Source organism: Bombina bombina, chromosome 4 (genome assembly GCF_027579735.1).
Source record: "Bombina bombina isolate aBomBom1 chromosome 4, aBomBom1.pri, whole genome shotgun sequence".
In the NCBI taxonomy this organism is placed as follows: domain Eukaryota; kingdom Metazoa; phylum Chordata; class Amphibia; order Anura; family Bombinatoridae; genus Bombina; species Bombina bombina.
Genome location: NC_069502.1, coordinates 1193334122 through 1193348537, shown reverse-complemented (window position 1 = coordinate 1193348537; position 14416 = coordinate 1193334122). Strand labels below are relative to the sequence as shown.

The window sequence follows — 14416 nt, the reverse complement described above, 5'->3', positions numbered from 1 at the left end:
CCATAAAGACAAAGGGGCTGATTTATCAAGCTCCGTAGACCGCTGCTATATAACTTGTCCGGACAGGAATCAACCCAATCGAATACGATCGGGTTGATTGACACCCCTTTCTAGTGGACGATTGGCCGTGAATCTGCAAGGGGCGGCATTGCACCAGCAATTCACAAGAACTGCTGGTGCAATGATAAATGTTGTTGCGTATGCTGTCTGCATTTATCAATGTGCGGCGGACATGATACGCTACATCGTATCATGTCCGCTCGCACATTAATAAATATACCCCAAATAGTTACTTTCCCAGTGCAGGCTCTATAATAGGACTGAGTGGGACAGGGTATATTCTGGATAGAGAGAAATTAATCTTATATGATTCTCATCAGCATGTTCTCCTGTTAAATTCTAACTTGCTGAACTTTAAAGGGACAGTAAGTGTTGTGTTTAATGTTACATATTTCCAAAATACCTCATTTGAAGTCTGAAACTATACTTACTTCATAAGTGAAACCATCCTTTTCTGAACAGCAGTTTTTTGAACTAGCATGTCACTGGCTCACTGTCTAATCACAGCATGCACAATCGCGCTTTTCAGTTACATGCAGTGCGCTCCTGTGCTAGGTAAAGTTCTCAGCTGCTTTTTCTAGTTAAAAAAAATCTGCTGCTCAGAAGAGGATGGTTTTGCTTACAAAGTAAGTATAGTTTCAGACTTCAAATGTTGTATTTTTTCATACGAATTTACATAATTCCGCACATATTGGGCTAGATTAAAAGTGGAGCCATATTTTTGCGGGTGCAGGATAAATAACCAGCCATTACAAGATTGGTTCCTTCAAATGAAGCAAGTGGTAGGCAAAGTCTGGCTTTTAAGAAACAATTGCAGCAAACAAGATGTTAAATTGTTTTAACAATTTTTAGACTTAATTGCTATGTTATTCTATAGCGAGACCACAGAAGTGTCTTGTAATTACAAGGTGTTTGGTTTCCCTTTACTTGAAAAGTCTGCATAATCAAACAGCTTATAACTTTATGTACCTGACTTGTCCTCATTCTTTTTAATTATAGAAACAGAACTCTACAGCCAATTGGCTTTTATAGAAAGAACAGTCTTGTACTCACACTGATTTCTCTCTGCTGCGCCTTGCATCAGACACATGCGCAGGGGCAGAGAAAAGACAGCACGAGCATGCGCCTGTTCTCTCTATAGATTTCTCCCTATAGAAGCTAATGCCACTGCTTCTGATTGGCGCTAGTTATCTTTATTTATAATGGAAGAGGCAGTGCTGGTTGGTGGGTACGAGAACGTGTCAGGTAAATAAACTGATAATCTATGATTATGCTGACGTCTCCATTAACCCTTTTTTGGGAGGGATTGGTTTATGTCCCTTTAAGCATTTGGTTTTCCCACATAAAAGACCTCAGTTATAATTAGAATAACAGAATTGGCTACAGCAAAGTGTAGGATATTTCTGTCTGGAGTTTTCACAAATGTCCTATTATGAGCAAAATAATTTAAAAAGCATAAAAATGTCACAGGGCAGAGGGCGGAAGAATGTCATGACAGTTTAAAAGTGAGGAAATTGTCATAGACCCTTCAGGCCTAGTCTGACACAGTGTATCTGTGTCTTACTGAACAGTTAGTGCCATTGAGTGTCTGGGGGTTAAAATGCTTTGTATTTCAACCTCCTGGCTGCATGTAGGGCTGTGTAATTCACTGAAACCATCTCTGGCAGCTAGGGGGATAGAAGAAACCCTTTAACAAGACATGAAAGTGAAAATTAAACTTTCATGATTCAGATAGAGTGTACAATAAAAAGTGACGTATATTATCAAATATATCTCTTTCTCTTTGTATTTTTTGTCAGAGCATACGTTTCCATTAGAGCATACTGAAGGAGACATGAGTGTGCATGTCTTTAGTACTCTGCAACAATTTATAAAGACACGTTTATGCTCCTGAGCTCCTAAGAGCCTTCTTAGGTTTACTTTTCAACAAAGGATACAAATAGATCATTATAAGTCAGTTCTATAGTTTTAGTTTTTTTTTTAATTGCATGCTCTATCACAATCATGAAAGTTTAATTCTGACTTTGAGGGTTAGACAGCACATAAGTGTAAATTTATCAATCTGCAGGCGGACAAATTATCAATCATGAAACCTGTCAGCAGGGCCGTCTTTAAAACAGGGCAAAAGGGGCAGCGGCCCAAGGCCCAGTCTTTGTTGAGGGGTCCAAGAGTCCTGAAAAAAAATATATTTTTTTTTGGTTCATGCCAGACTGCTGATGTCATGTGACATGGGACACACACACAGACAGCCCTAATACACTGAGTCAAAAGTTCTCTGTGCCAGACTGTGCCCGTGTCATGTGACATGCCAAGCTAGTGCATGTGCTGTTTTAGATGTGCACTGTGCAGCACTGAATGCTAAGCCCTAACTCGGCATCCAGCCAATCCCACTGCATCAGAAAGGTCCTGCTGGGGTTACCACTGTTACCAGGTAACTGCTCTGGTAGTGGGGAGTGTTTAGGGTAGGGCTGCCTGTAGGCGCATGCAGCAGAAAGCTGGAGCGGCAGGCACCTGAGGATTTGAGCATCTGTGCAGCAGCAGACACTACTCTCTTCAGTCTTGAGGCTGTGTGACTCATCTCACACTGTATCTATGCAGCCTTGGGCAGACAGCATCCAGCCTGCTGGTCCCTTTAGCCCTGCTCTTTATGCTGAGGCCCTAAGATCAACTAACTGAAGTTTCTTAGGGGAACAGTGTTTTGTAGAATGGTGTCAGTTGAAAGAATAAGTGAGTCTACACACTCTCCTCCCCTGCGCAGCATTGTCTAGTGCAGGGTGAGAGAGAACTTGTTCCTAGCAAGGAAGTGGCATGTGCTGCTGTGGCAGATGTATAGTGTCATGCTGATGCTTCACACATTAAGGTAAGGTTTATTTTTATAGTTTTTTTCTCTCTGTTTCAGATTTTACAACTTCCCATAGTAGTTCTGCTGTTCCAATCAGTAAACTTATATTTGTCTGCACGTCCATGCTTCCTCCTCAGTCTTTACCATGCTTTGCTCCTGTTGGCTGCCCTAAATCTCTTTAACCAGCTAACCTCACACCAGAATCACATTCAAAAGCATATAAAATTAATCCACAGTAGAGGAATGTATATATTTATTTACTTATTAGTACTGCTTAGGTCCAGTTTCACATATTGCAATTTATTTCATTTTTTATAAAAAAAAATTTATAAAAATGATTAGCCCAGCATTGAAAGTATAGGGCCCTGCCTGTCAGCATACAATAGCCACTTGCAATGCAGCATCGTTCAGCACAATTTAACATTGCACAAGTGCTCTCTTAAGCAATCCCAAAACCTGCTGTTAAGAAACCAAAGCAGGACTTATTGATTCCCCCAAAGGAGTGAGTTCAGGATGATTAATTTCTGCCACTGGTGGAGAAGATAAGAAGCAGAAACTCAGCAAACCTGCACTACAGTGTGCCAGAAGCATAAATAAAGTGTGATACATTCTCCCAATAGATTTAGTTAAACACAAAATCATTCACAAGAGATGCACGTTACACCCGTGATTTGTAACAGGGGGGTGTAAAGAGCCAGGGCATTTGTTTTCCTAATTTTCTTCATTATTGATTTATATGAGTAATAAAATGTTTTAATATTAAATACTCAGTAGAAGTACATTTGATTAATGTATATTTAACTTCTGTTTTTTTGGAGCATAACATACTACCTGAACGGAGCACTCTAGTGTAAAAATAAAATCCTTCTTTTACTTTGTATTTAATCCCTGCATGCGCTTGTGAACCTCCAAATAAAAATGTGATTAGAAGCCAATCAGGAGCGGGCAAATTTATCTGTGTTCCAATCAATAGCTGCATCTGCAGCTACATGACATTGTTACTATTAGCTAGTTGCAGGGGTTAAACCCATTGTAAACAAAACATTATGGCCTAGATTACAAGTGGAGCACAGGGTACGCTATCAATATCGCTGGGCCGCGCTAGGATTATCATGAAATCTGGTATTACAAGTGAATGGTAAAAGTGAATAACCAGAGAATATTTAGCGCAGCTAATATGCCTTTAGTGCGCCCTATACTTTCAATGGATATTGTGTCCGCAATAAACAGCGCTCACATTAAAAGTTGAAAGTTATAGGTACGCTTTCAGCAATATATAAAATATTACTAGACATACATTCCAAAAACCTCCCCTCATATACTAAGACTTGGGAATCAGAATTAGGTTTTAGCGTCTCTCCAGAGACTTGGAACACTATCTTTCAACAAATGGGAAAATCGCCCTCCTCAATGAGCATCACAGAGACAAATATGAATCTCCTAGGGAGGTGGTACCTTTACCCAAGCAGGTGCCAAGCAATTGGTCCCAAGGCTTTGGAAACAACGAAGGATTCCATCCAAAGTGGAGTGGAGACAAAATGTCACGCTCCTCCTATAATTAGAGAAATATCACTATCTCAAAACTAATAGAATGGACTTTTATTGTGCAATGTCTTTTTACTGGGAAACATATACTCATGCTGAAGCTACAACTACTACATCTCTTGATAACACCACCACAAGTGTACCTCAGCAACAACAGGTAATGAACTAGTGGTCTTTCTAGTGTTGTTCTGGCTCTGTGTTCCATTCTATATTGTTAATTGTACTAAACGTATTCTAGATACGTAACAAAGTTATGTTGTTTATGATTCTGTTAAGGAAAAAAAACGAAAAAATTTGCAAGCTTATTGGAAATGTTTTTCTTAAAGGGACAAAGTGGACATTGATATCCTTGTATCTATAGATTCTGGTCTTATTTTTTTTTTATTATTATATCTGTACCACTATTGTCGTTGGATTGATCTCAATGTATGATTATATTTTTCTTTTTTATTTCAATAAAGCTTGTTTAAAAAAAAAGCTTTGGCTTTTTAAAGCTAATGTTTAACTCAGTGTTTTGTAATTTTTTATTTAATTTTTAGCTCTTGAAATTTATTCCTGAAAAGAGTGATATTGATCTTCTAGAGGAGCACAAGCACGAGATTGACCGCATGGCGAGAGCTGACCGTTTCCTGTTTGAGATGAGCAGGTAGTGTCTGTAGTGAATGCCATTTAGTTTTGTCTCTCAGGGAGTGTGCAGCCTAGAAAGCACCTGGTATAATTATAATGTTACAGTCTGCCGAAACTTCTTTAATGATATCGTTTAAACAGGTTTTTTTCAGGCAATAAAAACTCAATATATTAAATGGACATGGAAGTCAAAATTAAACTTTCAGGATTGTGAGTGAACAATTTAAAAAATAAACACTACCTCTTTCACTTGGCCTCCTTCATTAAAACAAGGATGTTACAATGAAAGCATACTGAAATATGCTCAGGAGTGTGCATGTGTCTTGAACACTATTGGGCCCATTTATCAAGCTCCGGATGGAGCTTGAGGGCCCGTATTTCTGGCGAGCCTGCAGGCTTGTCAGAAACAACAGTTATGAAGCAGCGGTCTGAAGACCGCTGCTCCATAACCTGTCCGCCTGCTCTGAGCAGGCGGACAGACATCAGCGAAAATCAACCCGATCGAGTACGATTGGGTTGATTGACACCTCCCTGATGGTGGTCGATTGGCCGCGAATCTGCAGGGGGGCGGCGTTGCACCAGCAGCTCACAAGAGCTGCTGGTGCAATGCTGAATACGGAGAGCGTATTGCTCTCCGGATTCAGCGAGGTCCGCCAGACCTTTGATAAATATCCCCCTATGTGCCCAAAGTAGTGAGTATAGCAGTGTCTTACAAACAACCTGTAGAGAGAGATGCAAGTATGCATTACTGAGTGATAGCATTAAACATGCACAGACCTGCCTTCACTTACTACTACTGCATATGCTGTTTGGATATCTCTATCCAAAGACAGATTCACTTCCAATTTGTGTTCAGTCTTCTTAACAGTGCTTCTAGCTATACAGCTTAGTTTGCCTTAGAGTTTTACCACAAAGTGGCTAAAGCTGCTGGACCCCTACACAGGTTACTTGTATAACATTACTGCTGCTTGTATAACATTATTGCTGCCTACATCAGTATTCTCTCATGTTAATATGTAATAATAAAAGTAAATTGTAGAGGGCTTTAAACTTGCAAAGTGTAACTAAATTGTGATTGTTTAATTTGGACTTCCATGTCACTTTAAAAGTTCTACTATGTGAAATGGCTAAAGTTTGATTTCTATTCAAGACACAAACCTTTCACACTGTTCTTTGTGACATGCAGACTTATCAATCAAATTCTCACTTGTGAAAAACTATAAACTACCATCTCAACATAAAATATACAACTGTCTAGTCTAAGATAGGAAATGGTTTTACTGAATGCAATATGATAAATCCTAGTGATAATTCATACTCTACTTCACTATCTGGTGTAATACATTTTAGATTGTTAGGTAATGAAAGCTGGGAACTACCGTGTTTGTGTATTCCTCTTTTCTGGAAATTATTATTGTCCTTATTAAGCACAGTTACATAGAATGCATTAGACCTGTTGTCACACCACTATGGATAAGCATTCTCACATTGTGCTATAGATTCAAAAAGTTCCACTATTCCACTATTAATTTTACAACTCTTTATCTACCACAGCTTTATCTCTGATTGATTGAGGAGAGCACAGTTCTGATAACCAGTCCCTATCTAAAAGTGATTGGTTAATTACATAACCAGTCAGGATTTTGAGAACAATTCTATATTTGAATTGATTTCTTCTATAAAGGTCAATTTGCATTGAGAAAGCTGAAGAGTCTAAAAATGAGAATTCAAGATGTCAGTTTAGGTAGAAGGTCCCCTTTATTGGTGGGTGAAGATGAGTATCTATAACTTAAAGCAAGAATGAAGAATACACTGATCATTACTAGACAGAGCATCAATATAAAAAATGGTGGTCCCTTTTCATTGGAATATTAGAGTGTTCATTTAAGATGGTGATGTTATTGGTGATGTTATATTGGTGGGTTCCTTTGCATGGCGGGGCATATTGACGACTAATGGGTTGTATAGGTTAGGGAGAAATGAAATGGGTAGATTCTTGTGCTTACGTAGTATTATTATGTATTGCTTTGACAATTGAGAGATACATTTAGGAAAGAATATTTTATGGTCTGGTCTACTGGATGTGGTTAATTAGATAAAGAGGCTATTTAATCATTGGAATGTTATTATGGCAGCAGTAATTCTGGTGATAGGATAAGTGTGGCTCAACAGGCTTTGTAAAAGTCCTTATTTCTGGGATTTGTTTTAAAGTTACATTTTTACAGTTTTGAGCAAATCCACTTCAATATTGGATGGTAATGTGAAGCCATTTGTTGTTGTCTGATAATGGGGAAAAGATATTTCAATAGGGAAGTGATATTGATAAAAAAAAGACTTTTCTAATTATAAACTTATTTATTAGGGCCTTCCAGATGAACTGGAATAGTGGTAGTTTGGTAGCCTGGTCAGTTTAATGAGTTATCATGGTCCAAAGCCATCTGTGAACAGGTTGTTATGGACTTAAAATAAAAAGGGCAAGACAGGAAACAAACTCCAATGAAAAGAGGCTCAGGAATGAAATGTTGTTGGTCTCCTCCTGTGTGGTCATCTTCAGGCTTAAAGACCATCTACACGTTTCTCTTCCATCAGTAAATTGATTGGGGATATAAGCACAGGGAGGCTTTATGGCTGGCACACTAGGTGGTCCTTTCACATTAGTAGCAGTAAAGTTCCTATATAATAACAATCGGTCATATGTTTTTATTATACACTAATATAATTTCCATTACACACAATTAAACTAATTATACTTCATATGTTCTTTTGGTTAGTGTACTTAAGCTGTCTTTTTATCATGCTATTTTAAAAATAAAAGGGATGTGCAGACTTAGAAGATTTATCTACTGTTATGGTTATGAAATGTTCTGGATAAATCTGTCTGGACATATAACAGGATGTCTTTTTCACCATTAAAATTACATTATAATAAATATTCTCTTTAGAATCGATCACTACCAGCATCGGCTACAGGCTTTGTTTTTCAAGAAGAAGTTTCCTGAAAGAATCGCTGAGACCAAACCCAAGGTTGAAGGTAAGGAGGGATGGATTAAAGCAGTGAACACCTGTATCATGATTGCCAATACACACTGGACATATTTGGAGATGTTGGAACAACTTTAAAGGAACATAACACCCACATTTTTACTTTCATTGAACATACAATTTTAAACAACTTTCCATTTTTATCAATTTTCTTAATGTGCTTTGTTAAAGGAGCAGCAATGCACTACTGGGACTTAAAGGGACAGACAAGTCCAAAAAAACCTTTCATGATTTAAATAGGGAATGTATTTTTAAATAAATTTCCAATTTACTTTTATCGCCAATCTTGGTTTGTTCTCTTGGTATTCTTAGTTGAAAGCTAATCCTAGGAGGTTCATATGCTAATTTCTTAGACATTGAAGACTACCTCTAATCTGATTGCATTTTGGCCACTAGAGGGCATTAGTTCATGTGTTTCATATCGATAACATTGAGCTCATGCACGTGAAGTTACCCTGGAGTGAGCACTGATTGGCTAAAATGCAAGTCTGTTAAAAGAACTGAAATAAGGGGGCAGTTTGCAGAGGCTTCGATACAAGGTAATCACAGAGGTAAAAAGTATATTAATATAACAGTGTTGGTTATGCAAAACTGGGGAATGTGTAATAAAGGGATTTTCTTTCTTTTTAAACAACAAAAATTCTGGTGTTGACTGTCCCTTTAAATGAACACATCAAGTGAGCCAGTGACAAGTGGCATATATGTGCAGCCACCAATAAGCAGCTAGCTCCCAGTAGTACATTGCTCCACCTGAGCCTATCTAGATATGCTTTTTAACAAAGGATATCAAGAGAAAGAAACAAATTAGATAATAAATGTAAATTGGAAAGTTGTTTACAATTGTATTCTCTATCTGAATTACAAATTTATTTATTTTTTCGAGTTTCATGTCTCAAAAGCCAGAAGGTTATATTGAAGGAAAGTCACAATTACATCATGATTAAGACAGAGCATATCATTTTTAGGAATGTTCCTATTTACTTCTATACCCAGACTTACCTCTTTCTCTTCATCTCCTTTGTTGAAACTTTGCTTATTCCCATAAGGGCCTACTAAGGCTCAGGAGTGTGCACGTGTCTGGTCTGGAGCACTATATTGCACTGATGTTTGCAACAATGCTGTTTGAAACAATTTTACACATACTGTGCTAGAATCACATGCACACTCCTAAAGCCTACCCCAGTATGCTCTTATGGAAAGGAAATATGTTTCAATGTTAATTTTTAAGTAATCAGATCCTGTAATCACAACTCTGTATTCAGACAAGGGGTCACACATTTCAGTGGATTATAATAAAGGTGGTGCAATTTTTTTACTTCTAATTGAAGCAGGACCAGAGCAAGGTAAAAATACATAAATGTGCCCAATAGATATTTATTATAAGTGAATTTAAAGGGACAGTCTACACCAGAATTTGTATTGTTTAAAAAGATAGATAATCCCTTTATTACCCATTCCCCAGTTTTGCATAATCAACACGTTTATATTATTATAATTTTTACCTCTGTGATTACCTTGTATCTAAGCCTCTGCAGACTGCCCCCTTATCCTAGTGCTTTTGACGGACATGCAGTTTAGCCAATCAGTGCAGACTCCTAAATAACTCCACGGGAGTGAGTATAATGTTACCTATGTGACACACATGAACTAGTACTGTCTAACTGTGAAACACTTTCAAAATGCTCTGAGCTAAGAGGTGGTTTTCAATGGTTTAGAAATCAGGTTGAGCCTAGCTAGGTTTAGCTTTTCAAAAATACCACCAAGGGAACAAAGCAAATTTAATGATAAAAGTTAATTATAAAGTTATTTAAAATTGCTTATCCTATCTGAATCATGAAAGTTTAATTTTGACTAGACTGTCCCTTTAACCATATTCCATCTCTTCAAACAGACTCTCTTTACGCTGACATTAAACTCCTTCTTGCCTTTGTTGAAATTTTAAATGTCTACTTTTGTGCTGAAAAACAAAAATAACGTTCTCTTTATGCTGGATGAGTGCGTAACTATTGACCAACAGTGATGAGGGAATTTTCCTTATTAGTAAGTGAGCTATCCCACAGACTAAAGGCTAGAATACAAGTTGTGCGCTAAACTTAGCATGTGCGATAGTGAAATATGCCCACGCTAACTTCTGCCCGCGTATTACAAGTTTAAAGCATATGCAACTGCATGAGCGACAACTAAATTTGCTCTAGTCGGGTTAGCGCGACAGAAGTTCTCACATAAAGGGTTAGGGATAAATTAAAAGTTACTAAAAAAATTACATTCCAACATTCCAAAGTTCTTCACATAGGGGAAAATGAAAAATATACAGTATATAAATAGAACATTGGAATGTAAAATATTCATAACGCAGTGGTCTAATGCTGTGTCGGGTTAGCATGCAAGCGATAAGTGTTAGTTTTTTTCAGCTCCATTGAAGTCTACAGGTAGAAGAAGTTAGCACGGATGCAATATTGAAGTCCTCTAGTTAGTCTGCATCAGCCTTCACTCTTGCTCATACATTTTGCTTTCAACTTGTAATACGCGCACGTTAATAGTTTACTTCTGGCACTGTTTGTGCCTGAGCAAAAGCGCTATATAGCGCACCACTTGTAATCTGTGTTTACAGGCACTTCCTGTTACTTCCAAAATCAGTTTAACCACTTGCACCTTTTGTTTTCCATTTATCAAAAAAAAAAAAAAATGTCAGAGGCAAAAAATAATTAAAAATAAGTCAAATGTCAAATATAATAATGTTTTTTGTATCTTTTATGTAATATCTCAGCAAATACAGGTAATATATGGCATTTCTAAACTAAGCATAAAAACGTATACTTCACACTGGAATAGGTGTTTGTGTCGCTTGCTGCTGCATAGCCCAGAATCTGCAGGCGTTTACGCATCATTCATATGTATGGTTCCTATTGTCTTTCAGCCCTGCTTATGGCCTGCAAGGAGCTGACGCGGAGCAAGCGCTTAAAACAGCTGCTAGAAGTGGTCTTAGCGTTTGGAAATTACATGAACAAAGGTCAACGGGGAAATGCATTTGGATTTAAAGTTTCAAGCTTAAATAAAATAATAGATACTAAATCCAGCATAGACAGGTATGTTTCAGCTGACCCTATGCTCTGTGAGTGGATTACATGATATGACATGATATTCAAATGTGCTGAGCCTGCAGTAACAATACAACTGCTTATCTTATCACTCTATATACACACAAAGGCCAACATCAAATGAAAAATACTTTTTTAAAATAAATGAATGTTAAGTATTTGGCAGTCATTCAATATTCTTTTAGAGCAAACAGATGTGGCCAATATTTATAATTTTTAATGAATATGCCAAACATTCAGCCGTCACTGCTTACACATTCACTTATTTGTACTGACTAAATGTAGAAATTGTACTGTACAGTATACATCATGCCCTCAAACTATGCAAAGAAATTTATTGATGTTGACCTAAAGATAACTTATACTTTTTAATTTATTAAGGACATAAAGAGCTGGTTTGTTAGTCACTATCCATTATTGAGTCACACTTTTCAGTTTTAGAGAACTTGATATCCAAACAATTTATCTTTAGTTAATAAATCGTGCTTATTTCAGACTGTCCGGGTAAAGATATGTGTAGTGTAATTCCAGACTTTACCATTTAAACAGTGTACTAAGTCAGGCAGCTGATAAAAGTTAATTGTATTCAAAGCTGCTACAGGAACACCCTTTTAAATGGGCTGATCTATCATACCCCCCACTGAAGGTTGCTTTCTGTTGCTGCCTTTTGTTTACATAGCTTGTTTTATATAGCCAATAATGCAGTTTTTAAACTTTCAGTATAGGTGGGGGTTTCTGCGGGCAAATGCACCCATTTCAAATGGCAGAAATAAAGATAAAGGAGTTATGTTAGTGATTTCATACACTCCGGCAGGTAATCATTGGGAGCAAAATTAAAAAGGAGAACAATTTACCTTCAATCTGCTTGTTCATTCTCAGCACACTTTTACATTCTCAGCACACTTGTACATGTAAATGCTCATATCTATGGTCTCTGCAATCTCTACACTATTCGGCACACATATTTTGTCAAATAAACATTGTATAAGTTTTTTGTGTGGGTACTTGTTTATTTATAACACTGTGTTTTGCTGACCTATCAGACTGTATTATGATACATTCATACATTAACATGCACCATTTGCATGCGCTACACCTGAACGTTTTGTATCAGATTCTTGACATTTAAACAGCCACAAACAAGTATTTATCAAACTCTATTTTTTGTATACTTTATTGCAAATAATGTTATATTTAAACCATTTGTTTTAAAAAGATGTTTTAATATTCTATTTTTAAAGAGGCTATTCAGTACAAATAAAATGTCCTCTTCATTTTTTTTATTTTTAAACAAATGTCTTTTGTTTATTTTGTGGGTTATCCCTGCAAAGAGGGTAAATATATCACAATTGTGCCCCTCTGAATAAGGATACAGTTAGTGAGCACATGAGGAGCAGGTGTTTATGTATTTATGTGTAAACCTCACCGGCTGGATCCTTCTCCGCAGTAGCAGAGGGTGCAGCTCTGTGCCTGACTACGTTTATCTGTTTTTTTTAAGAAGTTAAAGGGACCTAAAAACCTTTTTTTTTCTTTCATGATTTAAATAGCTTGTAACAACTTTCAAATTGACTTCTGTTATCAATTTTACTTCATTCTCTTGGTATCCTTTATTAAAGAAACTGCAGTGCACTACTGGGAGCTAGCTGAACACATCAGTAAGCCAATGACAAGAATTATATACATGTAGCCACCAATCAGCAGATAGCTCCCAGCTTTTCAACAATGCATACCAACGGCTAGATTTGGAGTTTTGTCGGTAACGACCCGCGTAGCTAACGCTGGCTTTTTTCTGGCCGCACCATAAAAATAACTCTGGTATTGAGAGTCCACATAAAGGCTGCGTTAGGCTCCAAAAAAGGAGCGTAGAGCATTTTTAACGCAGCTTCAACTCTCGATACCAGAGTTGCTTACGGACGCGGCCAGCCTCAAAAACGTGCTTGTGCACGATTCCCCCATAGGAAACAATGGGGCTGTTTGAGCTGAAAAAAAACCTAACACCTGCAAAAAAGCCGCGTTCAGCTCCTAACGCAGCACCCCTAACCTTACACTTATTAACCCCTAATCTGCCGCCCCCGCTATCGCTGACCCCTGCATATTATTATTAACCCCTAATCTGCCGCTCCGTAAACCGCCGCTACTTACATTATCCTTATGTACCCCTAATCTGCTGCCCTAACATCGCCGACCCCTATATTATATTTATTAACCCCTAATCTGCCCTCCACAACGTCGCCTCCACCTGCCTCCACTTATTAACCCCTAATCTGCCGAGCGGACCTGAGCGCTACTACAATAAAGTTATTAACCCCTAATCCGCCTCACTAACCCTATAATAAATAGTATTAACCCCTAATCTGCCCTCCCTAACATCGCTGACACCTAACTTCAATTATTAACCCCTAATCTGCCGACCGGAGCTCACCGCTATTCTAATAAATGTATTAACCCCTAAAGCTAAATCTAACCCTAACACTAACACCCCCCTAAATTAAATATAATTTTAATCTAACAAAATTAATTATCTCTTATTAAAAAAATGATTCCTATTTAAATCTAAATACTTACCTGTAAAATAAATCCTAATATAGCTACAATATAAATTATAATTATATTATAGCTATTTTAGGATTAATATTTATTTTACAGGTAACTTTGTATTTATTTTAAACAGGTACAATAGCTATTAAATAGTTAAGAACTATTTAATAGCTAAAATAGTTAAAATAATTACAAATTTACCTGTAAAAGAAATCCTAACCGAAGTTTCAATTAAAACTAACACTATACTATCAATAAATTAATTAAATAAACTACCTACAATTACCTACAATTAACCTAACACTACACTATCAATAAATTAATTAAATACAATTCCTACAAATAAATACAATTAAATAAACTTGCTAAAGTACAAACAATAAAAAAGAACTAAGTTACAAAAAATAATTTTTTTTTACAAACATCAGAAAAATATTACAACAATTTTAAACTAATTACACCTACTCTAAGCCCCCTAATAAAATAACAAAGCCCCCCAAAATAGCAAAATGCCCTACCCTATTCTAAATAACTAAAGTTCAAAGCTCTTTTACCTTACCAGCCCTGAACAGGGCCCTTTGCGGGGCATGCCCCAAGAAGTTCAGCTCTTTTGCCTTTTAAAGAAAACATACAATACCCAAGCCCCCCAACATTACAACCCACC

The 14416-nt window shown here is 37.0% G+C and overlaps 1 protein-coding gene across 3 annotated transcripts in view; it reads left to right on the top strand.

Moving 5' to 3' along the window:
* Positions 1 to 14416, top strand: part of DAAM2 (dishevelled associated activator of morphogenesis 2) — a 776135-nt gene that overhangs the window by 682821 nt on the left and 78898 nt on the right. For all 3 annotated transcript variants that reach the window (XM_053712672.1, XM_053712673.1, XM_053712671.1), the window contains 3 exons: positions 4987 to 5093; positions 8017 to 8105; positions 11034 to 11202. In XM_053712672.1, coding sequence (XP_053568647.1) covers positions 4987 to 5093; positions 8017 to 8105; positions 11034 to 11202 — 365 coding nt within the window. The remainder of the gene's footprint in view (positions 1 to 4986; positions 5094 to 8016; positions 8106 to 11033; positions 11203 to 14416) is intronic.